Source organism: Apodemus sylvaticus, chromosome 14, assembly GCF_947179515.1.
Source record: "Apodemus sylvaticus chromosome 14, mApoSyl1.1, whole genome shotgun sequence".
NCBI lineage: Eukaryota > Metazoa > Chordata > Mammalia > Rodentia > Muridae > Apodemus > Apodemus sylvaticus.
In genome coordinates, this window is record NC_067485.1 from 55,262,745 (window position 1) to 55,289,127 (window position 26,383).

The 26,383-nt window shown below is 39.5% G+C and overlaps 1 protein-coding gene across 1 annotated transcript in view; it reads right to left on the bottom strand.

The window, feature by feature from the left end:
* Positions 1-23,443, bottom strand: part of Rab18 (RAB18, member RAS oncogene family) — a 31,993-nt gene extending 8,550 nt beyond the window's left edge. The window contains exons 1-3 of the mRNA XM_052156954.1: positions 23,276-23,443; positions 17,612-17,667; positions 4,950-5,011 (exon numbers count right to left, since the gene is read on the bottom strand). Of these exons, the coding sequence (XP_052012914.1) occupies positions 4,950-5,011; positions 17,612-17,667; positions 23,276-23,343 (186 nt within the window). The 5' untranslated portion in view covers positions 23,344-23,443. The remainder of the gene's footprint in view (positions 1-4,949; positions 5,012-17,611; positions 17,668-23,275) is intronic.
* Positions 23,444-26,383: the final 2,940 nt, after the last annotated feature.

Here is a 26,383-nt window from a genome sequence, read left to right on the forward strand (position 1 = left end):
GATAAACAAGCTCCCACAGGCTGTGTGGTAATGGTGAGTATGCATTTTGGAAGCAGTGGGGGCAGGGCTACTCAGCTAACAAGGAGAGGAGCCCATTCACCAAATTTCTATAAACCAACTTCAGCATAATTAGGGTAAACTATATATTCAGACATTTTGCATACTGTCTGGAAGCCCCTCTTTATCAAATCTGATACTAAGATGCTATAAGGAAAACAAATAAATACTGGAAAGCTTTGCTATGGCAAGAGTCAAGCTCTGAGTGGTATGACAAACTGGAACCATAGTGGGTAGAAAGCTTGGCCATCTATGCACATGCGTACTAACATGAGCACATATTGTCCTTAAGCAATATTTTAAAGATAAATGACAGAGTAGAAAAACCTAAAAGCAAAGAATTAACATTTTTATTATGTAAAGATGTTATTTTTTTCAGATGGAATAATTATTATAGTAAGATTTCAGTTCAAAGTAAAAGACAGATGTTTCAGCATTTAATGTTTAAGCATCAAAAAAACCACAAGTCATAAAATCTTTTTTATGCCTAGAAAACATGAAATTTTATCTATCTGATGTGACTGCTTCTATTATGAAAATATGGAACCAGCATGAATGTATCTATCAGTCCTCACATGCCAGATTATGTTTACAAAAAACATAACTCTTTATGTAAAAATTTTAAATCATGGAAACAAATGTTACTATATAAAATGGACTATTAATTAAAGTAATTCATTTGCAAATATGATCAATATCAGAAAATACTCAAATAGAAATACAAGTAAAAAGGTTATTAAAAAGACACAAATAGCCAGGCGATGGTGGCACACACCTTTAATCCCAGCACTTAGGAGGCAGAGGCAGGCGGATTTCTGAGTTCGAGGCTAGCCTGATCTACAGAGTGAGTTATAGGATAGCCAGGGCTACTCAAAGAAAGCCTGTCTCAAAAAACAAACAAAAAGACAGAACTAGGTCTCCTTTCTCTATAGCCACCAAGTCTGCTGCCTGCCTCATACCCCAATGTAACTAGATAAGCACATACAGATGCAGAGGGTGGGGTGCGCATGGAAACAACAGCTGTATTCTGAACAACTGGCACCAGGTCAAATACCTCTGACTAAGGCTTCATCAAACTAAAATACAGCACAAAATGGAGCATTAGGTGACCATTCAAACTGCTGTACTCTATATTTACTGATATAGAAATATGTTCACATGCAAGTGGATAGGTCAAAGAGGAAAATAAACTGGTTAAAAACACAAAATAGGCAGAGGTGAGATCTCCACCTTCTCTCTGGAGGGGACCAGCTAGAGCACACAGACCATAAGATCAGTGGAGCAGCTGGGATGGAAGTCTTCCTGCCCACATTTGCACCAGGCAGCCAGGAAACTCCACAGCCTTCTGTGCATAGCCACCAGGAGAGAAAGATCTCCCAGCAGTGCTTTCACTTCTGAGCTCAGAGGACACAGGCTTACAGGCACACAGGAGAAACAAACTCCAGCCAGAGACAACAATACCAACCAGCACCAGAGATAACCAGATCGCAAAAGGCAGAACCCTACCAACAGAAACCAAGACCACATGGCAACATCAGAACCCAGTTCTCCCACCACAGCAAGTCCGGGATACCCCAACACACCAGAAAAGCAAGAGTTGGATTTAAAATCCTATCTCATGATGCTGATAGAAGGCTTCAAGAAAGACTTAAATAACTCCCTTAAAGAAATACAGGAGAACATCAGTCAAAGGTAAAAGTCCTTAAAGAGGAAACACAAAAATCCGTTAAAGAAATACAGGAGATCATGGGTCAACAGGCAGAAGCCCTTAAAGAAGAAACACAAAAATCACTTAAAGAATTACAGGAAAACACAAACAATCAAGTGAAGGAACTGAACAAAACCATCCAGGATCTAAAAATGTAAGTAGAAACAATAAAGAAATCACAAAGTAAGACATCTCTGGAGATAGAAAATTTTGGAAAGAATTCAGGAGTCACAGATGCAAGCATCAACAACAGAATACAAGAGATAGAAGAAAGAACCTCAGGTGCTGAAGATACCATAGAAAAACACTGACTCAACAGTCCAAAGAAAATGCAAAATGCATAAAGCAGGTAACCCAAAACATCCAGGAACTCCAGGACACAATGAGAAGATCAAACCTAAGGATTATAAGTATAGACGAGAGCAAGGATTTCCAATGTAAAGGCCCAGTAAATATCTTCAGCAAAATTGTAGAAGAAAACTTCCCTAACCTAGACAAAGAGATGCCCATGAACACACAAGAAGCCTTCAGAACCTTCAGAACTCTAAACAGACTGGACCAGAACAGAAAGTCCTCCCAGCATATAATAATCAAAACACCAAATTCACTAAACAAAGAAAGAATATTAAAAGCAGTAAGGGGAAAAGGGCAAGTAACTTATAAAGGCAGACTTATCAGAATCACACCAGACTTCTCACTAGAGATGATGAAGCTAGAAGATCCTAGGCAGACCTCATATAGACCCTAAGAAAACACAAATGCCAGCCCAGGCTACTATAACCAGCAAATCTCTCAATCACCATAGATGGAGAAACCAAGATATTCTATGATAAAACCAAATTTACACAATTATCTGTCCACAAATCCAGTCCTACAAAGGATAACTGATGGAAAATGCCAACACAAAAGGGAAACTACACCCTAGAAAAAGCAAGAAAGTAATCTTCCAACAAACCCAAAAGAAGATATCCACACAAACATAAAAATAACAGAAACCAACAATCACTATTCCTTAATATCTGTTAACAACAATGGACTCAACTCCCCAATAAAAAGACAAAATATTTCTCATGTAAATCTTCTATTTTATCAGAAAATGTTTGTAATTCCCCTTTTAATTAATTTAGTAATGTTTTTTACGTCTACCATTTTATCTGCATTATTTTTCATGATAATCTTAAATTTTAATATATCTTTCTATATATTTCCTCTATTCTAAATTTTAATGTCTTTCTATATATTTCCTCTATTTTATCAGAAATGTTTTCAATGTAAATCTTTGATTTTATCACAAATGTTTCTAATTCCACCTTCAATTAGTTTTTATATCTGCCATTTTATATGTAAAATTTTCCATGAAATAGTCAATTGTAACGTGTTTATCTATATATTTCTTGAATTTCACCAGATTTTCCATGTAAATCTTCAATTTTATCTGAAAATGTTTATAATTCCACCTTCAATTAACTTAGAGTTATCTTTATACCTATCATTTTATCTGTATAATTTCCAAGATAATCTTTAATTTTAACATGTTTTTCTATATATTTCTTCAATTTTATCAGAAATATTTTCCATGTAAATCTTCAAGTATATCAAAAATGTTTATAATTCCACTTTCAATCAACTTGGGAAGACTTTAATGCCTACCATTATTATATCTATATAAAATTTTCCATGATAATCTTCAATTCTAACATGTTTTTCTACATTTTTCTACAATTTTATCAGAAATATTTTCCACGTAAATCTTCAATTCTATCATAAAATGTTTCTATTCCATATTTCAATTAATCTAACAATGTTTTACATGTCTACCACTTTACTCTTTAATTTTCCATGAAAATTGTCAATTTTAACGTATATCTGAAATATTTTCCATGTAAATCTTTAATTTTATCATAAAGTATTTTTATTTCTCTTTTCAATAATAAAAAACAGCTGAATAATAAAAAAAACACAAAATAGACTCCTTTCTTTGCAAAATGGTTTATGTGCATATTTTGTAGTATATATCACAAGTCTTGGTATTTTCAAGTATGTTTATTAATAAAAACACAGTAATTAAAGATAAACTTTTTCGCCATTGATTTCCTACTGTTAATCATTACTTTAGAATGGTCCAATATTATTGTTCTGTTCACAGGGAAACCAATGTTTTAAAACTATGAATAAGCCTATGGCAATGATGCCTCTTCAACTATACAATCTACTGTTCAATGAAGCATGGAAATAGAAAGTAATTGTAGAATAAAATACAAACGTCAGAGCCCACCCCAGTGCTCACCTCACAAAGCGATAAGCAACAAGGACAAAAAGAGATCACAATCCAGCCAGGAAAACATGGAGAGCTAAAGCTTAATACAAAAGCCAGAAATGGCAAATGTTTAAAATACTTTATGATGTCACAGCAACATTTTTCAGAGTGTTTTCTGTTAGACATTACTGCTCTGATATTAAACACACTCTGGGGAGAGGCAAGTAGACTAACAGTTCAGCAAACCTCAAGAAGATGAGTTACATGACAACCAGAAAGCCCTGCTGCTCCGTCTGTAGATGCCACCTGAGTGGGCAGTTTCCTTTTAAACATTATAATGGGACATGTTTGGCAGCAGCAACCGTCCTGGCACACTACAGAAAAACTTAGTACTCTGTTCTACTTTGAAATATTCTAAAGGCATTATACATTTCAAAAATATTTTAAAAGCATTCTCACCCAACTATAGTTATAAGATGCAACTACCATTACTGCATATCCCTTCAGTATTATATAATCTCCCAAGAAAAGCTATTCAATACAAACTGCCCATTCACCTATACAACAGTAAACAAAATCTGCTTTGTTGCAAAGTACAAGCTGGAGAGACTGTGCCTCACAGTTGTCTACACCTTCAGTTCCAGAAGATCTGCCACCTCCTCCTAGCCTCCTGGCATGGCACCAGGCACATACATGGTGCAGACATACATATAAGTGAAACACCCATCCACATACAAACACACACACACACACACACACACACACAACACCCACCCATACACATACAATTAATTTAAATAAATACAAAGTATATACCAGAGGCTCCCAACTCATAACTTCCCATAACTCCTGCACACTATGGTATACAAACATATACATAAATAAAACAAAAATAATTTTTATAAAGTACATTTTAAAAATTCTTACCCATATTGCAAGTTTCGCCTTATTTCCATCCACTGAAATCGTTTTCACCTTAAAGTCAACACCTTGAAGAAATGAAAGTTCTGGTGAGTCATCAGTAAAATAAGATTTCTACATTCATTAAGAAGAAAACCAGAAAGACAATAAAATATTTTATCAAATGCCTAAATTCTGAAAATTCTAGACCTGAATGAAGGCTGAAAGTATCAATACTCAGGATTGATGGTACAAATGGGAAGAGCTTTAGGATTCAAGACATCTACCTGTGCTTCCAAAAAGGAAAACTCACATTCAATTAGGATGACTGTTGTGCATAGTGAAAATCAGCAGCTACAACTAAAGTACTAATCCAAAAATGAGTGGTTTTTGCTGATCGTGGATCATGGCTGTTTTCAAGGACTCCATACACCTTTGTTCAGAGTGCTGTCTGCCCATGACAAGAACACCACACCCATGAACTCTCAGCAACATGGTTGTCTGACACACCAACACAGAGTGGGTAAAATGTTGTAAGGCCCTGTCCCTATATGAAGACTACAGGGTCAATGGCTGCTGAGAGACGGAGAAAAGTTTACTTCAGAGACAAACCTTCTGATAGGCTTCTAATCCAATGTGGTTGGGCTTAAACACATGTGCATACAGGTAACTAACTGAACTCAGTAGACTGTGTATGTAGGTAACGATAATTTAAATATAGAAGCTATGAATTCAAGAGGAGGTATGGGAGGGGCATGGGATGAGTTGAAGGGGGAAAGGTAGAAAGGATGTATACACAACATACTCATGCATGAAATTCTCAAAAGCTTAAAATGAAGAAATAAAAAGGGGGTTATCTACTGAACTCCACCCCGAGCGCAGCTCTTAGCTGCAGGGAGCTGGGGCACTAGCAAACACAGATCAAAGGGCTCCTACCCTTTGTCTTATCAACTCAACTTTTTTTTCCCCTGAAAAATAAAAAGTTTTATATAACCTACCCAATGATCACTTGCAACTGTATTATTTTTTTAATGTGTATAAAACCATTTATGCCAATCCCTCTACCAGTCTTCATAAGTGAAAAGAACCTTGGCCCCAAGGTCTTTTTGGTCTTTGAAAAGCTGCTATAGTAAGGAAAGCTTCATAAAAAATCAAATAAGGTCACAAAACATTCACTCCTTTACAGGAAAGGGAGACGACACATACATCTGGCCCATGTGAACGGGAACTGCACATGTCTTTAACATAGCATCAGAAATAATGTATAGGCTACTCTACTGGCTAGAGGGAAACATTAGCTCAAGATAATATCTTACAAGCTTGTCACATTTAATGCACAACAGAGCAACAAAGATGAGCAGCACCCTCACATAATAAATGCTTCCTTTTCATGTTTTTGTTGCTGTTTTTCAAGACAGGGTTTCTCTGTGTAGCCCTAATTGTTCTAGAACTCATTCTATAGACCAGGCTGGCCTGAAACTCAGAGATTGGCCTGCCTCTGCTTCCCAAGTGCTGGGATTAAAGATGTAAGCCACCACAACCAATCTACTAAATGCTTCCTAAAAAGTTAAAGTTTTACAATTATTAAAAAAAAAGTATGTCATCAATATACTAGTATATTTGTAATCTTTAGAAGTCTTCTGATAATCCATTACATGTTCAAGTTAGGTAAAAAAGAAATATGCATTAAATCTAGTCTTCCTACAGGATAAAGATCCAAAGACATTTATGTACACACACACACCATTTGGTGTGTCAAGCTTGAAAAATAAAAGGATTGATCAAGCTATGCTTAGGGAAAAAGAAGCAATAATTAATGAAATGACAGTGCTGATTAAAAAGTCCAAAAAAAATTAAAGTACAGAATTTCTTCTACCCAATCATGCAGGAATTCTCCAGGCCCCGTCCCTTACTAAGGAGCTATATGTAGCAAGTTATTGCTGGAGGAGGGAGAATCAGTCTTCTTTGAGGGTACGGCTACTGGTACCCTTTCCACGCTCCAGTATAAGTCCTATAGCCATATGGACTTAGCATGGCAAACAAATAAGTAAAACCACTCAATAGGAGGAAACACATGCTTGCTACTAGAAACCTAGCCAGCTTCTCAGGCTCAGAGAGGTCACAGACTGTAAAAAAGAATTTAGTACCTCCGCTTTGCAAGGCCAGCATAATTTCTTACGGTTAGGCCTCAACAGAGAACACATGCACTCGGTCGCTGTGGCTCCTTCCAGCACTTCTCACCCTTCCCTCTACCTTAGACTCTTCCTTCCCAGTGCTGGCCTTCCACTCTCCCCACCCACAAACCTGGTTCCTATATAAATCAGCTATTTTGTCTACACTGCTTTCTCTCTCTCCTCTCATAGTCCAGTTAACTGGACAGACATGTTCAGCTGGGACTCCTTCCTCTGCCTCCTTTAAAACTCTTCTACATACTTTAGGGGTGGCCATATCCTCCTGCTCCTCTTTGTTTTTTTTTTTTTTTTGTTTGTTTGTTTGTTTTTCCATTAGCTTACACATTCTAAATCTTATCCTTATGGCCACAGATAAGTGTAGCTACCACCCATGATTAAAGAAACCTCCCTTTACAGCAAATGGAGACTATCACAGCAATCTACAACTGGACACAATGCAGAAATCAACAGATCACAGTAAGTCTGGCCCCAGTTGATACATCTACAAGACAGCTCCTGAATTTATAACTTAAGAGACTATGGTAGAAGAGGGAGCAGAAAGAGTTTAAGAGCCAGAATACAGGGAAGTCTGCTGTGATGCAGTATCTCCTAGAAATGGCTACTTAAACAAGACTGGAACAATGGCACTATCAATGGACAAATTAATTTGAAAAGTAGAAATTTTCATGGGATCACAGGCCTAGAGAACTAGCTATAGGCAACTGATGACTGCAGAGAGAAGGAGAATTCATTCCTGGCAGAAATGAGCGCCCTGATTGGGGGTTTACTACTTTTAAGCCCAGGCTTGGAAGGCAGAGGAAAAAATGAGGAGGAGCCCAATGGATAGCTGCATGTGAACCCATAAAGAGATTCTAACGCACTCTTATTTGGACAATTAGGTTTCTCCTGGCTCCCAGCCTAGGACCTGTAATGCTAATAACTTTTACTTTTATTTTCCCCTTCCATTTATTTCCAGTCATTCCCTTTCTCCCAATAACTGACACCTATATAAATAAAAGAACTGATAAACTTCTGAGGTCTTTGAAATTGGACCACTAAAGGTATAGCTAAACTGCCACCCCACTCAGCTCTAAGAAAGCAGACTGGTGCTTACCCCAGGCTGCCCAGTGGCAGTTAGAGTTACCTCTTCAGAAGGAATGATGACAACAGGAGGGAGACACTGGCTCTACCACTGAGGATAAAAGACCCCAAAGAAAAGTGGCTGGTTTCTTTCTTGAACAAAAGACAAAAATGTCGTTGGTTCTGTCCTGCCTGGTGGCCAGAAAAGCCTGACTTGTAATGGGCTCTGGGCTCTGAGCTCTGATCAGGTTCCTAAATAATTTTAGTGCTACCTCTTTGGAGGGTGAGTATGTTAGACTGGCAATAAAAGCTCATTTACGCTCAAGACAATGGAATCTCTGGCCTGGGTGGAAAACTAACATTTTAGCTGGGTGTCAGTCATCTGACCAAGGGACTACTCCTAGGAAGGCAGATTAACCTTAAACCATGCTAAAAGAGAACCAGAGTAATTATCCCTTTAATAAAATGTGCTTTTCCCTCCCAGAATACCTGCCTCTAGTATACCTTTTAGGGTTACAGCAGCTCTGTAACTCTGCCCAATTTTCTAAATTTCTAGTACAGCGTAACTTCTCCTTTTCTTCTATTTCTTTTAAGCATGCTTTCCCAGACAGACTTGACCCTCCCTAACCTGGGTTGGTTACTCTTTCTCTAAAGCATCCCTCTCTGGCATGTGGTTGCCTACCACCTAGTGACTGACCTTCACAGCTGTTTAATTCACAAGACAGGCCTCTCTGACTACCGTCCTCCAAGAAGCTGCAAAGTTCTACAGTTTGCATACCCTGGGGAGTTTCTTTTAAACTCTAATAAAACTGTCCTTGATCTTAAAGAAAAGATGAACAAGCCTATAAACCAGCCTAACAAAGAGAAAATTCAAATCAGAAAAAAAAAATATGAAAGCTGTATTTCATGTTTGGCAATCCTTATCTGATTGCATGCCATGGAATTGCTTGTGATTCGAGGTTCCTGGATGTGGGCCTGTCTGCAGAGTAACACTGCAGTGGGGCTTAGCTGCAGATTTCTCAGCTCTTCAGGTTTCACATTTTTGGATCAGTGATGCTCAACTTCAGCTGCTAATTTTACAGAAGGAAAAGATGATTAAATAAAAACTGGACAAATTCAATAATCTAGGTAAATGAGCAAATTCCTAGAAACACAATTTGACTAAAATTGACTCAGAGAAAATCTGAACAGATGCAAAAATTAGTAGGGACACAATCAGTAATCAATCAAGTTTACAGAATGCAAGTATGGCTGAATATAAACAGTACTGCATTAGTAAAGTGGAGAGGAAAACCACATGATCATTTTAATTGACACAGAAAAGGCATTAAACAAAAGACAATACTCTTTCATGATAAAAAAACATTCAACAAACTAGGAATAAAAGAAAAGTTTCTCAAAATGATAAAGGTCTGTGTGTTAGTCAGATTTCAGGTATTGTAATAAAATACCTGAGAGAACAGCTTAAAGTGAACCAACATTTCATTTGGCTCACTTTTCTGGTGGCTCAATGGTTACTTGGCCTCATAAATGTCAGACACAGTAGAGGCAGAACACCATGCCAGGGAGCATGTGGTGCAATGAGTTCTTCAGCTCAAGCAATCAGAAAGCCAAGGGACTGAGACAGGAAAAGGAGCCAGGACAAGCTATACCTTTCTGGTGGCCTGCTTCCCTACCTTCGCAAGTCTCCGTCATCTTCCACTAACATGGGAAGTGTAAATCCATTAGTATATAGTATATTATTAGAACATAGTATAAGATCATATTCCTTATAACCTAAAAACCTCCCAAAAGCTCATCAGCTGAAAGCGTGTCTTAACCACATGATTTCAAGGACATTCTTAGATACAAACCAAAACAGCAAATTCACAGCTATTAACATACTCAATGGTAAAAGATGGTCTTTCTCCAAGATAAAAAAACAAAGGAACACTTTTCCAACTTTTTCCACTTCCATATACAAAGTAGCAAAAAGTTATTACAAGACCCCCTTAGAAAGAATATAAAAAAAACAAAGGTTCCCAAATTGAAGATTTGGATATATAATCTACCCAAATGTTTGTTAAATATAATTGTAGACAGCCCTACAATATATACAGAAACCCCTGAAGAACACAGAACTATTAAAATTAATTCTATAAAGGAATGGCATCAAAGGATATTGCCAAGATGTAAAAGACAATCCTCACAGCAGGGGAAAACATTTGCAAACCATGTATCTAGATACAAATACAACACATGTCTAAGAACCTTTACGATAAAACAATAAAAATACATAACTCAAAAATCACCAAGATTTCAACAGACATTTCTACAAATAACACAAATGGTCAATAAACACATTAAAATACACTCAACTTCCCCTGGCCATGAACAGCATGCTTATTAAAAATCACAATGAGCTTAAAGTTCTCTCCTATTTCTATGACTATTTCAGATATTTTTTAAAAATGGAAAGTAGTAAGTATAGACAAAGCTTCAGAGAAACAAGAGCTGTGACAGCTGTTGTGAAAACAGTATTCTGCCAATATTAAAAGTACAGCTATCATAAGGATAAAAGCAGCAGGACCACACCTAAGTATAGACCCAAAGTAGTGACAGTGGGGACATAAGAACATTCATGGGCAGGCAGCACAGTCATAGTAGTATTGTCTACAACTGCCAAAACCTTAAAGCAATGCAAGTCTTCAGCAGTGGATCAACAGAATATGATGCACATACAGTCAATGAAACAATATTCGAACTTAAGAAAGAAATTGACACAACATAGCAAGGAAAGATGCCACAACATTGACTGGCCTTGAGAACAGTCACTAAATAAAATAAGTCAGATACAGTATGACAAGTGCTGCACAATCCTACTTGCTCAAGGCACCCAGAACAGGCAAACTTCAGAGTCTGAAAGGAGAACCAAGGTCGCCAAAGCTGCAGGGGCAATGCAGCCAACAGTTACTTAAAACAGTCTGAAAAGCCGTGGTGTTATAACAGTGAATGTAAGTGAACTACATGTGTAAAAGGGTTAAAATGGGATGGCTCATGCTCCACCCACTTCATCACAGCATCAGTGAACACTGGCCTCCATAACCCAAAACAGCTAAGTCAGTGCCTGACCCAGAGAGTTCCTGAGCCTATAAGGAAATGGACTCTGTAATGACATCTACCCAGGAAAAAGAAATCTCTGAGGCCCATGTGAGTTCAATTAAATTGATTATAAACAAACTCTTAGAGGAAACTGAAGTGGATTCTTCCTTACTTCTTTAATCCTACTCTAAGCCCTACATAGATCTGCCACCAGAAGTGGGACCAGAAGATAGAGAAGTTAAAGAAAACTGCCACCAAAGTCTTTCACAAACACAAATGGAAATTCTAAAAAAAAAAAAAAAAAAAACAGACAAAAACCACCTGGGTCATCTTAACATTGGGAATAAAGCACTGTACACTTTAGTATGTTAAACTGAAGATCAGCTGGACAGAAAGCATGCACTTCTAAAGTACCCTGTTCATAGCTTGTGACGGAAAAGCATTTCTTCACCTGATAAAGGGAATCTACAAAACACGTACAATTAACATCACACTTAAGTTAGGAACGTTCTCCCTTTTTATCAGTTATGAACTAAGGCCATCAACCCTTACCACTTCTACACAGTATGTGTACAGAACTACATATTTTTAGCCAGAAGAGGAAGATAAGTAAAGATCACAGATTGTAAAAGGAGAATGTAAAAATCTAAATGAACAAGAATAAAAAAACAAAAAACCTCTTAGATTTTACAAGTGTCACAGTGTGTCTTATGGATTTTACAAGTGTCACAGTGTGTCTTATGGATACTACTGCTGTGAGAAAACACAATGACCAAAAGCAAACCAGGGTGAAAGGGATTCACTTCACTCACACTTCCAGATAACAGTTCATCATCAAAAGCAGTGAAGGCAGGAACTCAAGCAGGGCAGGACCTGGAGGGAGGCAGGAGCTGACACAGAAGCCAAGGAGGGTGCTGCTTACTACTGGCTTGCTTCCCATGACTAGCTCAGACTGCTTTCTTAGGACTACTGGCCCAGGAGTGGCCCCACCCACAGTGGGCTGTACCCTCCCATACCAATAACTAAGAAGATGGCCTATGGGCTTGCTGCAGCCCATCTTATAGAGGCATTTTCTCAGTTGAGGCCCCTCCTCTCCAATGACTCTAGTGTATGTGAAGTTGACATAAAACTAGCCAGTACACTAAAAACAAAACAAAACAAAAAACAAACAAAAAAAAAAGAAAAGAAAAAGAAAAAAACAGATTGGAAGATACAAAATTAATATTTGAAATATCAAAAGTATTTTTTTTCTCTCTGTACCTTGCCTCAACCTAGAACCTAGAGTATCCTAAAACATGTAGCAAATTCTTCTGCCTTAGGATTCTTCTTAATACCTGTTAGGATTACAGGTGTGATTACAATCTGCTAAAAAGTATGTTTGTGTTAATAATAAAAAGAAAACAAAAATAAACTTCTACTATCTAGAATGAAAGTCCACAGTTAAATCTCACAGAACCTGTGGCTGACCTTGGAATGTCAATAAAAACTGTCCCCAATAGACTCACTTATTTAAACAATTGGACTCCAGGTGGAAGTGCTGTCTGGGAAGTTACAGACCTTTTAGAAGGTGGAACACTGCTGGAAGAATGGACTCTTGATGCTGGTGCTATCTAACCTTTACAAGGTAGAGCCCAGCTGGAGGAAAGGAATCACTGACAGGAAGACTTTGAGAGTTTGTAACATCTTTGCTACTTCCTCTCTCTCAACTTCTTCCTCTGTACTGATGAAACATAAAATATCTCAAGTCCACAAGGAAGCAAAACAACTCACTTTTGGAAGGGAAAAAAATGGGAAGACTAACAACAGCTGATTTATAGATTTATTATAAAACTACAGAAAGACAGACAGTGAAATCCTGACATAAGGACAGGTGTATAAAATCCACACTGTATTGGCTGGTTTTGCGTGTCAACTTGACATAAGCTAGAGTTACAGAGAAATGAGCCTTCCTTGAAGAAATGCCTCCATGAGATCCAGCTGTAAGGCATTGTCTCAATTAGTGATCAAGGGTGGTAACCTGAATTTCTTTTTTTTTTTTTTTAAGATTTATTTAATGTATGTGAATACATTGTTACTATCTTCAGACACACCAGAGGAGGGCATCAGGTCCCATTAAAGATAGTTGTGAGTCACCATGTGGTTGCTGAGAATTGAACTCAGGACTTTTGGAAGAGCAGTCAGTGCTCTTAACCACTGAGCCATCCCTCCAGCCCAATAACTTGAATTTCAATGCAGTAATTTGTGCACTTAAAAATGTACTATTAGAAAAATGATGAGTAAAAGAATGGATCAAAAATACCTACAAAGCAAATAACACCTACAAAAAACTTTCATGCTGAATATATAAAAAGAGCTCTTAAATTTTAACACTAAGAAAACAATACACGGGCTGGAGAGAGCTTCATGGTTAAGAGCACTTGTCCCTGGAGAAGATTTGGGTTCACCCTCAGCACTCTCAGGTCAACTAACAACTGTCTGAAACTCTATGCCAGAGGACTGAAGATTCTCTTCTAGCCTCCACCAGCCCTATGCACAAAGGGAAGAAACACCTATACACAAAACATAAAAACAAATTTAAAACAAAATAAAGAAAACAATTCCACAAATTCAAAAAAGTTAATAAAAGATGCAGATACTTTACACATAAAAATACATAACCATGGGAACAAATTAGAACTGAACATGCACAACATCAGCAGTTACCAAAGCAATCCAAATTCAACCACAAGACGCCACACACCTATGCAAACGGTTACAGTTACAGTAAGTGCATCATTCTCAACAGCCCCTGGATTAGAACTGGGGGACTCTCCACACTGATGAAGAGCTGTCTGCAGGCGTGGCCTGTCTGTGTGAGTCCTCAACTTCATCCTTAGCAAGCCTTCTGTACTGTGGTGCCCTCTCCACGTCCTCCCATCTGCTGTAGCTTGACTCTCCACTGTTTCAGGTACTGAGTCCACCTGCCCTGTGGCTTCAAGGTTTTTAACTGTCTTCTAGTTTAGTGAGATACTGGGATTGTAGTTTAGTATTTCCCTCGGTTATTTTGGCTAATTATCATGGAATAAAAGAAAATACCAACATATCTTTACCACTGTGAAACACTATATGAAACTATTATCTTACAAGTTTCTCTTTACATGACAAACATTTTAATCTCTAATGTACTATGGAAATGTAAGAATGTATGTCTATAACTACTCTACTATGAGGCAAATACTGTGTATGAAACAGTAATTTTTACAAGTCCATTAACAACTGAACCAATTGTATTTATCTTTAAAACCCTTATATCTGATGGTTGCAACTAAAATCAGAAGACAATCTAATACCAAATGTTAAGATAAAAAAAAAAAAAACAAGGTCTATTTGAGGAACAAATTATAAATATTTTCATCAGCATACAGTATTTTAGTATTTATTTATCTAGCTAAAAGATACAGTCGTTTTTAGAATGTGGACAGTTCATGATGGCTGTCATTCTGCTTGAGTCCTTGTGTTATTTCAGTTTTAATTGTCACTTTTAGATCATGCATGACTCATTTCTTGAGTAAAAACTCCATTTCAGTCAAGTTTGTCCTTGTCAGTTGATACTATCTATTAGTGTGCAAAATAAAATAGCCCATGCTCTGAACAAGTACGTTTTACTACATAGTCGAGAATGAGCACCAGGTGAGTCGACTAGAGAATGAGTCAAGTTGAGAACCAGAACAAAATGCAGTTTGACTTGCTAGTATCTTAAATGGTCCCTTTTTGGCACATACAAGATATATCTGTAAAACCTCTGACCCAAAGATCCTAAGTAATGCCTGACAGAGCAAACTAAAATTTAGAGGCATTCTGAGTCTGTATTTATAGAAACAAATAACAATGAGTGCTTCCTTATAGAAATCTAAGTAATGAATGTGGACAGCAGAAGAGCATTATAAAAGTCGCTTGACAACCAGAGCTGGGAAGACAGAACCAAATGTTATCTTCCTATCTGCTACAGGTTAAAACAAGAGCACAAACCCAAACCCACAAGAAGAAACAGAACATAAATACAATCTCGAAACGTTCTGCCACAGGAAAGCTGTGAAGGGGAAAGTAAAAGCCTCACAGAGAAGTCCAGAACTTATGTGACTAAAAGCCACCAGCAGCACCACAACAATACACACCACACACCTCTTGCTCTAAGAAGCATTTCTGTGGGATTCCTACCAAAACAAACAACAAAAGCTACATAAGGAGAATCTACCTCGGAACACATTTGGCAAGTGAAATGAGGGGCAGTCTACAGAGCGACGGGCCTATAGTCTTCAAAACTGTCAGACATGGACAGACAACCAAACACAGGTGAACTGTCAAAATTAAGAGACTGAAGAGATGTGGGCATGGTGGCTCAAACTTAAAATCCCAACAAGCTGAGGCAGGAGGGCTGTCACTAGTCTGAAGCCACTCTGGGCTATAGGGTAAGATCCAAGGCAAACTGAGCTAGTGTGAGAATCTTCCTAAAGGTGGGAGAGTGAGGGGTCAAGAATTGGAGATGACGAAATTTGTTTGGCTCAAATTAGAATTTAGTCCTAACTTTCCTTTTGCTAAATAGGGCACTGATAGGAAGCTGAAGAAATCTGTCAATGGACAAAATTTTACCTTCTTTCATTTAGGAAACATACATTAAAATGCTTAAGATATTGAAGACAAGTCTGCAGCACATTCTGAAGCAATTATTTAAAACAGATCCTGTGTGCAATACAACATAAGAACGATAGAGCAAGTTCGGAGAGATGGCTAAGTCTCTGCAAACATAATAAGGACCTGAGTTCCATCCCCAAGACCCAGTTAAGACCCGGGCATGGTAGTACACACCTGTCATCCTAGTACTTGGAAAGTTGTGCTGGCTACTTTTATGTCAACCTGACACAAGTTGTTTGGGAAGTGGGAACCTCAACTGAGAAAATGCCCCTGCCAGACGGGCCTATGGAGTGTTTTCTTGATTAAAGTTTGACGTGGGAGGGCCCTGCTCACTGTGAGCAGCGCCGTCCCGGGATAGGTGATACTGGGTGTATGAGAAAGCAGGCTGAGCAAGCCATGAGGAGGAGGCCAGCAAGCAGCAGTCCTCCATGGCCTCCGAACAGCTCCTGACTCCAAGTCCCGACTCTGTTTGAGTTCCTGCCCCACCTTTCCTGGATCACGGCCATGATGGATGTGGAAGGAGAGGCAAGATAACCCCTCCCCTCCCCTCCCCTCCCCTCCTCTTCCCTCCCCTCCCCTCCTCTTCCCTCCCCTCTCCCTCACAAGCTGCTTTGGTCCTGGAGTTCATCACAGGCACAGAAACCCTAAGACCCAGGAGCTTGCTCACCAGCCAGCCACACTCTTTGGCAAATTCACAGCCAAGGGGAAACCATGTCTTAAAAAAACAAGAGCCTGAAGAATGATGACTGTATTCTCACCTTCACAAGCACACATGTGTACACATGTGCACATGCTCATACACAAAGAATAAAGCAAAAGTGATAAATATTAAAATGTAGAGAACAAGTAGGATCTATAGAATTCTCTACTTCCCCTCTAAACCTGAAGTTATCTCACAATAAATTAAAACAAAGCCAGTTTAAAGGAATGTCCTACTTTCACTCACAATGACATTAAGATTCTTTAAAAGTCTAGGGCTCTGGGGAAGTGGTTCACTCAGTAACATACTCACTGCATAAGCATGAAGACGTGAGTCTGTATCTCTAGCACCCACGTAAAGGCACAGTGGCTTGTGACTGTTATCTCAGCTTTAGGAGAAAGACTCAAAGGATCTCAGGACCTGCTGATCATCAGTTGAGCCAAATCAGAGCACTTCAGGTTCAGAGAAAAGTCCTATCTCAATGACTAAGGTGGAGGCAATAGAGAAAAATGCCCAGTGTCAACTTCATGTCTCCATGCATCTATACACTCACACGTGAACAGAGACCCATCTATATGGGTACCACTACTCCAAATAACTAATAACTGTTATCAAGTACATAAGTTAAAAGTATACACTAAATGTATAAATTAACAGACTCTGCGGTTAGAGTAACAGAGACCAAGCCTGTATTGTGTGTGTATCACTGTAATGATAGTGGCTGACATGCAATAAACATTCCAATTACTACTATGTGCTGCAAAATAAAAAACAATCCATAGTACTGGAATGAAATGTATGTGCAAACAATCATTTGTACTAATGAAATGACAAAAGACAAGGCTTTATGGGTTCCAAAGCTAAGTGTTACAGACAAGGTCTCCACAGAAAGTACAAGTTGCTGAGAAAAGGGGGCAAGGTAAAGCCAAACAGAGCCCACAGGACAAACGTGTGGCATTTCTACAAGACTTTTAAACTTAGCTCACCTATTGTTGCTGCAAGTTCTGGATCAAAGGTGTCATCTGTGAACCTCAGGAGCAGGCTAAAAGAGTTAAAAACAGGTTAGATTAGGAGTTTAACTGTTTATTTCTAATCATCTGATATATATGCTGACATTTTATCTTATCACATATGATTACTTAGATACAGACAGTAGAGCTGATGTAGGTCTGCAGGGGAACTAGCATATTGTAAAGGCAATAATGAACTGTAACTTCTCAAGACTCCCAGGACTAAAGCAATCCACTAACAAGTATATGCCCTATGCGAGCCTACACAGTCCCCAAAGAGCCAACACTTTGCTTTTTGTTCAAATCTGATTGATGTGCTCTTCTCAGAAAAATGACACTGTGATATTTTACACTGATATTGCTGGTATAGGAATAATAGTCTCTTGGAATCAATAGTTCACTACTTCACATTAAATAAAAACAGTAAGGTTGGAGCAAACAGTAAAAAGGAATAAAACATCAAGGTATGTATCAAACAGAGGGCGAATGATGACAGCCAGGTGGATGCTGGGTAAGGCCCAGTCAGGCAACTGCAACAGCACAGAGCTGTTAAGGAAAAGTATGACAAGAACTGGGCTACAGTTTGAAAAATTATTAGCCTTGACCAAAATGCAGGGAATCAACAGATAACTGGCAATAAGAGTGAGCAGAAGGACCGTAAACAGGGTAACAGAATGGATAAGGGGCTGATGGCAGAGATGCGAAAGGCCTGCTGTGGCTCTGCAGGTCCCAGTCCTGCTTGACTCACTAGCAAGCAGTGTCCCTAATTACAGGCTCTTCAGGAATAAACTCTGTAAGTTTTCAGTAAACCCCACATTTACAAAGCTAACTGTCTCCTGCACACTGCCTACTGAGGTAAATCTTTCCACCAGCCGGAGTCTCAGTGAGAGCCCCGACAAACAGCTCAATAGGCTCTGATTACTGCTGCTAGAGAGGTCCCCACAGAACACAACAGCTTCCTGATTGTCTCCAAACCAGCACTATCAATTATAGTCAAAAATTAACTCTCTTTTTCCTGGTTCTGCTCTTTTACTTCCTATGAAACAGACACAATATAGTCAATGTAACAAAGAATGGTCAAAATCCAGTGATTTCTGCTTAACACTTGGACATAACTTTTTATTTACTTTGAATATAAGTTAAGTGACACTGGGCATATGAACCCACTAAAAGCGAGGGCTCAGACCTGGAAGCAGACAGCCAATACAAAATGTTCTCCATGGCATTTTGGGAGATTTTTTCCCCCAGTTTGTTTGTTTGTTTTATTTTTACTGGTCTTTTGCTTATAACTCAGAGGTTCTGATTCTGTGTTTTTATAGTGTGTGTATGTTTCTTGTGCCCTTTTTTTAACTCTGATTTGTTTACTGACCTGTCTGTTTTCTTTCTAAAGAAAGAAAGAAGGCACTGAATTAGATGGGGTGGGAATGATATGGGAGAAGACAGGAGAGAAAAAAATGAACAAAATATGTTAAAAAATATTTTCAATAATTTTTTTTCCAGGGCATGGTAGTGTATGTCTCTAATCCTAGCACTTGAAGTCAGAGAAAGCTGAATCTCTAAGTTTGGCTAGCCTGGTCTACAGGCTAGTTTCAGGGTAATCCAGGGTACAGAGAAACCCTGTCTCAACAGAACAAAAACAAAACATTAAAAATAATAAATAAACTTTTGACTCGTAATAGCTACTTGTATAAGACATCTTATCCCAAAGCCCCAGCTACTTAGAATTTAAGAATACTTGGGTCATCACAGAAAATACTGCGACAAAAAATGAAGGCTAGCCAGCACTCTGGAGAGAGAGGCAGGCAGGTCCCAACAGGCCAGCCCCATCTACACAATGGAGTTCTAGGACAGTCAGGGCTACATGCAGAACCCTGCACACATGCGCACGCGCGCGCACACACACACTCACACACACACACACACACACACGTAGGCTAATGTTACCTTGTATAATAGCAGTCATAGCAATACTATAAAGTATGCAGGTGATCAGGACGGGACTGAGAATCTTAACTGAGCTTAGCAACACTATGCCAGACCCTGAGCCTGAACTGTCTCGTCTGCACTTGCTAGGCCTTCCTTACGAGAGACCTTTTCACTAAAGGTACTCTGCCAGCAAAGACAGGGAATTGGTACCATATGAAGCAAAACCCTGAGTATAGCCAGAGATATACCAACAGCCCTAAATATAATCTAAGCTGTATGCAGGCATTTGTATAGGCACAATCTATTTCTCTATGAAACAGTGATTATGAAGGAATTCATAACCCCCCATAATTAGAATTCACTATTCTTACATATTATATTTACATAAAACATTGCTATTTTCAATGTTAAAGGAGGAAAATATTCTGTATGTAGGAAGAGTGTACCAGGTAGACATTATTAAATTTATAATAAGCAGTGTGAAGAAGGCAGACTTTTTCTGGAGGGGGAAGAGCGCAATGCCTGAAACGTTAGAACTTGGAAGGCTGAAGCAAAAATAAAACAAAACAAAGCAGAACAAGAAAAAAGAATTACTCCAAGTTTGAGCCAGCCTGGGTTACACGGTGAGTTCCAGGTCAGCCTGGGCCAAGAGTGTCTACCCAAAACATTAAAAAATAAAAGTGGGAACGGGACTGAAGAGATGGCTAGGTGGTACAGAGAACCTGGTGTTCTAACAGAGCACCCATTCCATTCCCAGCACCCACAGTCACAGTTCAATACCTTCCTGTAACTCCAGATCCAGAGGAACACACACCCTCTTGTGGCTTCTGAGGGGTCCTGCACTCACACACTCAACAAACACACAAATAAAAATAAGTATTTAAGATCAATGAAGAAATACTGTGGGCTGGAGAGATGGCTCAGTGGTTAAGAGCACCCTGAGTTCAATTCCCAGCAACCACATGGTGACTCACAACTATCCGTAATGAGATTTGATGCCCTCTTCTGGTGTGTCTAAAGAGAGCAATGGTGTACTCATACATAAAATAAATAAATAAATCTTTAGAAAAATACTATGATTATAGCTCATCTATATTTCCTACTGAAAAAATAAAATCCACTTAGAAAATTGGGGGAAGGACTGTAGAATGGATAGCAATTTACACAACAGATTTCTGTATTTCATTCCAGACCTGATACACTTTGCTACATTTGTATCTCACCGAGCTGAGCCACAGACACATAGCCCTGAAGTGTACATTTAAGGATGTTTGAGGTTCTGTTCCAGCCAGGCTGTTATCATATGCAAGGCTCCAAACGGAGCACACATCTTTCACAATCCTCAGCTCATGCCTCTTGTCATTTTCAAACAGCCTACAACCAACTTACAAAATCACACTTGTTCAGATTAAGGTTACCCTCTGTTGTGTAATTCTTCAACAACTCCTGTTACCTCAACTGATCTAGCTCCATAAAGAAACAGAAACACCTGCTGTTTAGAATGACCCTTCAAGAATTATGTCTATGACAAATATTTCTCTGCTGATTTGCCTTCAAAGACAGAAGCTTCTATTAGAGCCATTTATTCTTATAATAAACACAAGGATAAGTCATAAAGGCTCTTTTCTGTTCTCCACAGTACATCACAGACAACTACCCTACTTCCCTAACTCAATACTGGTTTGTTGTTGCTGTGGTTTTGTTTTCAGAGGCAGGGTTTCTCTGTGCAGCCTTGGCTGTCCTGGAACTCTTTCTGTAGACCAGGAAGAAGAGTGACCTTAAACTCAGAGATCTGCCTGCCTCTGCCTCCCAAATGTTGGGATTAAAAGCATGTGCTACCATGTTTGTTCCAATAGTGTTTTAAATGGGCAAATTGTTAAAATTTTTCAGTGAGCAATTCATAATTCATCATTAGGTACTTAAAAAAAGAAAGAAAAGTTTTAATTACATTTGACTCTAGTAAGATTGTCTTGGGGTCTAAACAGAAGAGAAATCCATTCACCCCACTTTAAAAGGGTAATCAAAACCAGGCCTGGTGTATCCTGCCTATGTTCCTAACACTGAGGTAGGAGAACTGTAAATGCCATACAAACATACACAGCAAGTGCTGGGCCAGTCAGACGATGTAACCAGACCTGTCTCTAGAAACTAAATAAAATAAAAACAATACAAGGAACTCCAGTTATGGAGTCAACTGTACCTGACTGGCCTTCTAGAAAATCCTAACAAACCTCAATTTCACCCACTTAATACACTGTCTCAACCAACCACATACTGGGTTGGGATGGCAACCTGTTATTCTTGATTTCAAAAACAAGCTTTAAGCAGGCATGGTGATACATGCCTGTCATCTTAGTGTTCTGGAGGCTGAGGGAGGAGGATTCCTACTTTGAAGCCAGCTAAGTCACATAAAATTTTCCAGGCCTGCCTCAATCACACTTTACTTCAAAAGACAGAAAGCAACAAAACAAAATATGAGCTCTTTCACAAGTAAAAATGGTAAAAAGAAAAATCATGAAGGTGATTCCTAGTAAAACTACATCCAGTACATAAATGTTTTAACAATCAAGAATGTGCAAAATGTAATCACAAAGATTTCTTTCATCACCTGAACACACACTACTCTTTTTATAGAAAGTTCCTCAAATTTGTTCCTTGATACCCAGAAGCGTGTCATGACAGGACACTAACAATATACATTATTAAAGAGGAACAAACAATAAAAACAGATTGCCAAACTTTCAAAAATACAGGAAGATTTGGGTTTATTTCTTAAGATTGCACATTATTTTAAGTACCTAAAGATTTAAATCTTTATGAAGTGCTTTAAAGTTATTTGAAAGATCTCACAAACTAAACCCAAATAAAGTGTTAAAAGGCTCTCTAGGACATAAATAGTGTTTAAAGATCAAGAGAAGCTCAAATAACATTTATTCATAATCAGAGGGTGAGGATGACTTCACCTGAAGAACTTTGTTCAGACCCGGATGAAAGCATAACCTCTGGCAACACCCACCTAGGTCCACCTCTGACCTAATACACAACTCCACTGCCAATTTAATCCTCCCCAAAGATAGAGTCAAAGTGTAGAAGGCAATACAGTGTTTTTTCTTTCATGTCTATATGACGTGGCAAGGCAAGGACAATCTCACTTAAAGATGTCCATTGCTCTAGTACCCTGTGCTTTAAAAGTCGTTTTCAAGCAGTTACATTGCTTGAAAGAGTTCTTTCACTATGAACTTAATTAATTAATTAATGCAACAATAGGCTGCGCTAAAATAGGCCAGGAATGTGACCTAAGACGTCACCAAAGTTTCTGTGTAGAACATTAAGTATTTGAAGGACAGTTCTATGGAAATCACAAAGTGAAAAAGTTACTATTGATCTCAACTCCTGGGGTGACGACTGGCTGGACTCTTGGGGTGAAAGGCCAGCTGGATTCTAGGGGTAGACAGGGTGACTGGACTCTAGGGTGACAGACAGGCTGGACTCTTGGGAAGACAGACAAGCTGGACTCTAGGGGTGACAGGCCAGCTGGGCTCGGGTCGCCTTGGCCACATCAGGCCCGAGCTGAGACTCCCAGAAGTAAGAAACCCTGCTGCGAGGCCTGCTCCGGACGCGCCCGGCCAGGGCGGAGCCAGCAGGGCCGAGGCGACCGTTCCGGGAGGGCAGCCCGCAGCCCAGAGGCCGAGGGCCCGTCGCACACCGCCTCACCTGGACTTGCCCACCCCACTCTCGCCGATGATGAGGATCTTCAGAGTGGTCAGCACGTCCTCGTCCATCCTGTGCCCGCTCTACTCCGACCCTGCCCCCGTGCCCGTCAGTGCTGCCCTGTGTCGGCAAAGGCGACCAGCGCATGCGCACCTCCGTGACCACGCCTCCCTCTCCTACAGGATGTTTGGGCAGCTGAAGCTACAGAGCGTCTGGTTCCGCCCAGAAGTGGCTCTGCATCTGCGCACTTCCTGGAGCGCAGGAGTTTTTTCGCGTGGCTCCTGCGCAGGGGCAGATATGTGTAAATCCTCCTACCTCCTTCCAAGCGCTAGCTCCGCCCCAGCCTTAACTCCTCCCACTTCCGTCTGTCCACTTGGATTACTGGATATTGCGTCTGCAGCCTCAAGGCAGCTGTTGCAGTGGGCAAACTTTGGATCTTCGAGGCAAACGGTCTTAGGTGGAGGTGGGCACATGTATCGTGTAACTGCCTTGTCGCATTGCTGAGCCTCTTCAAGTGTCTCCCCACATCAGGGACAACAATTTTAAAGTTTTAGAATTGTTGGATACACTGAGACCAGGGAAGTGCTGAAGGATAGTTGTGAACAAGCACTAGCCTCTTGACTTAGGTCAGTTATGCTTAAGAATATAATCCACATATTAATTTATCTTGAAAGGAACTTCGGGTAGATGGAGTATATGTAAATCTTTGATGCAACTTCAACTATTTCTGTAATAAGAGTGACTTTGTCACTACTGTGAGAATTACATACATATGCCCATGTCTCCACTAAGCTATACCAGAACTCAATAGATTACCTAGTAAAGTGTCTATCCTTATGGTTGTGGCTAATGTCATGCGTGACAGACATTTGGTAAAAGAAAACATATAAATAAAATTTAGAATCAAATTAATTTCCTAGCCAGGCATTGTGGCATAGACCTTTAATCCCAAAACTCAGGAGGCAGAAGCAGGTAGATTTCTGTGAATTGAAGACCAGCCTAGTTTACACAGGAGTTCCAGACCAGCTACAGCTACACAGTGAGATCCTATCTCAAAAACAAAACAAAAAATAACAATTTGTTAAATTAAATGCTTGTAAATCTCTTAGGATAACCAAATGATCCCTTCAGAGATTTCTCCTTAAAGCAAGGTTTCTTAATATTTGGTAAAGACAGAGTGAAGAATTGGTGTGAGATAAGAGTTGTTTTCTGGTAGTTTTTACCTGGTGACTGTTTCTAGAGTTTCGTGTACTCCTGTTTATCGTTTAGATTTTTTTATTCTGCTCTGCTGTTAACCCACTTTATCTTCCAGTGTGTGTGTGTGTGTGTGTGTGTGTGTGTGCGCGCGCGCGCGCTTCCCATTGATGTCTCTTGGATCAACAATGCTTCTTCCATTTACTCTGATGACTCTTATAATTATATTTCTGGTTTAGCTATTTCTCCTCAAATTCAGGCCAACACGCACAACTGCCAAGGTATCTATCTCCTGGATGTATGCCAAGAAAAACTGCCATGGACCAAACTTGACACTGAACTAATTATCTTCTTTCAATGTGCAATTTTATCTTGACTTCCTTCATAACAAGTACCAGCAACACCCATTTAATTTCCTTTCCCTTATTCCCACATCCTCCAGGTTCTCACAGTTGAAGCGTCCCTGAGATTGCTTTTCTCATGTCTATCAGCATCACCACGACCATCATCATCTTTAAGCTGGGTTACCATCTCAGCTGTGCACCAGGAGCCTCTAGTTTCTTCTCACCTCACATCATAATCATAATATTACAGCCGAAATGAAACTTTTAGAATGCTGATTCAAGACATACGCCTGTTATCCCTCTGGGTTCATCGCTTGCTGTTCTATGCCTTGCATTTTCTATCCAGCCAAACAAAACTTATTTTCAGTGATCAGGACCCTTGTGCACAATTCTTCTGCCTCGAGGAGTGCTCCTCCGGGTCCCTTTCCACCCCACATAATCACACAGTGCTTTGGAGACAGCTCCTTCAATTCCATCTCTTCCAGCAGATTTCTTATTAGACCTCCTCCAGGAAATGCTGCCAGTGTCCTGTGTTTGAATGGCAGTATGTGTGCTGCAATATTCCAATTGTGTTTGTGCTTCTCTTCTTTATGTGTATGTGTGAGGAGTTTATTTATGTATGTGTGTGTGTGTGTGTGCACATGAATGCAGTTGGCCAAAAAGGGCAGAAGAGGATTCAGATCTCCTGAAGCTGGAGTTACAGGCAGCAGTGGTCAGCTACCCAGCCATGGGCACTGGGAAATGAACTTGGGCACTCCAGAGGAGCAGCAGGGCTTTTAAGCACTGGGCCTCCTCTCCTGCCACACACCACTTGCTTCTTAAAAGCAGAATTACATAATGCCCTGTCATTGCTTTTGTCACTAGAATTTAGTGCAATCCTTGCCCTGAAGAGCTTCCTTCCTTCCTTTTTTTGTTTAGCAGTTCTTCGGATGGGTCCTAGATAATCATCTGTGTCCAAAAGTATTTGTTGATTTAAAAAAAAAAATCAAACCAAACTTGGGAATTTGGAACAGTGTAGTTTTCCTTACCTGTTACTAGAATCAATTAGAATAGCTTTTTTTTGGGGGGGGGGGGGATTTTTGGATTTGGGTTTTTGGAGACAGGGTTTCTCTGTATAGCCCTGGCTGTCCTGGAACTCACTCTGTAGACCAGGCTGGCCTCAAACTCAGAAATCCGCCTGCCTCTGCCTCCCAGAGTGCTGGGATTACAGGCATGCGCCGCCACCACCACCCGGCTAGGATAGCTTTTAAAACTCTATGCTGATCATTTCAGTTGGGAAAAGGCCCCTCAATATCATCTGCTACACACCCATTATCAGGTCCTGCTGGACAGAAATAAGCAGTTGTGTACTGATAAGTCAACTGTGCCTTTGCGGAAATAATCTAAAAAAAAGTCTATACATGCTCACCATAGGTGCAATTTAAATGTATGAAAAGAATACATTTAAATTGCACCTATGCTAAGCATATATAGACATTTTTAATACATTTAATAATCTCTAGGGACCACTCTGGAAATCAGTCTGGCAGTTCCTCAGAAAACTGGGCACGTCACTTCCGAAAGATCCTGCTAT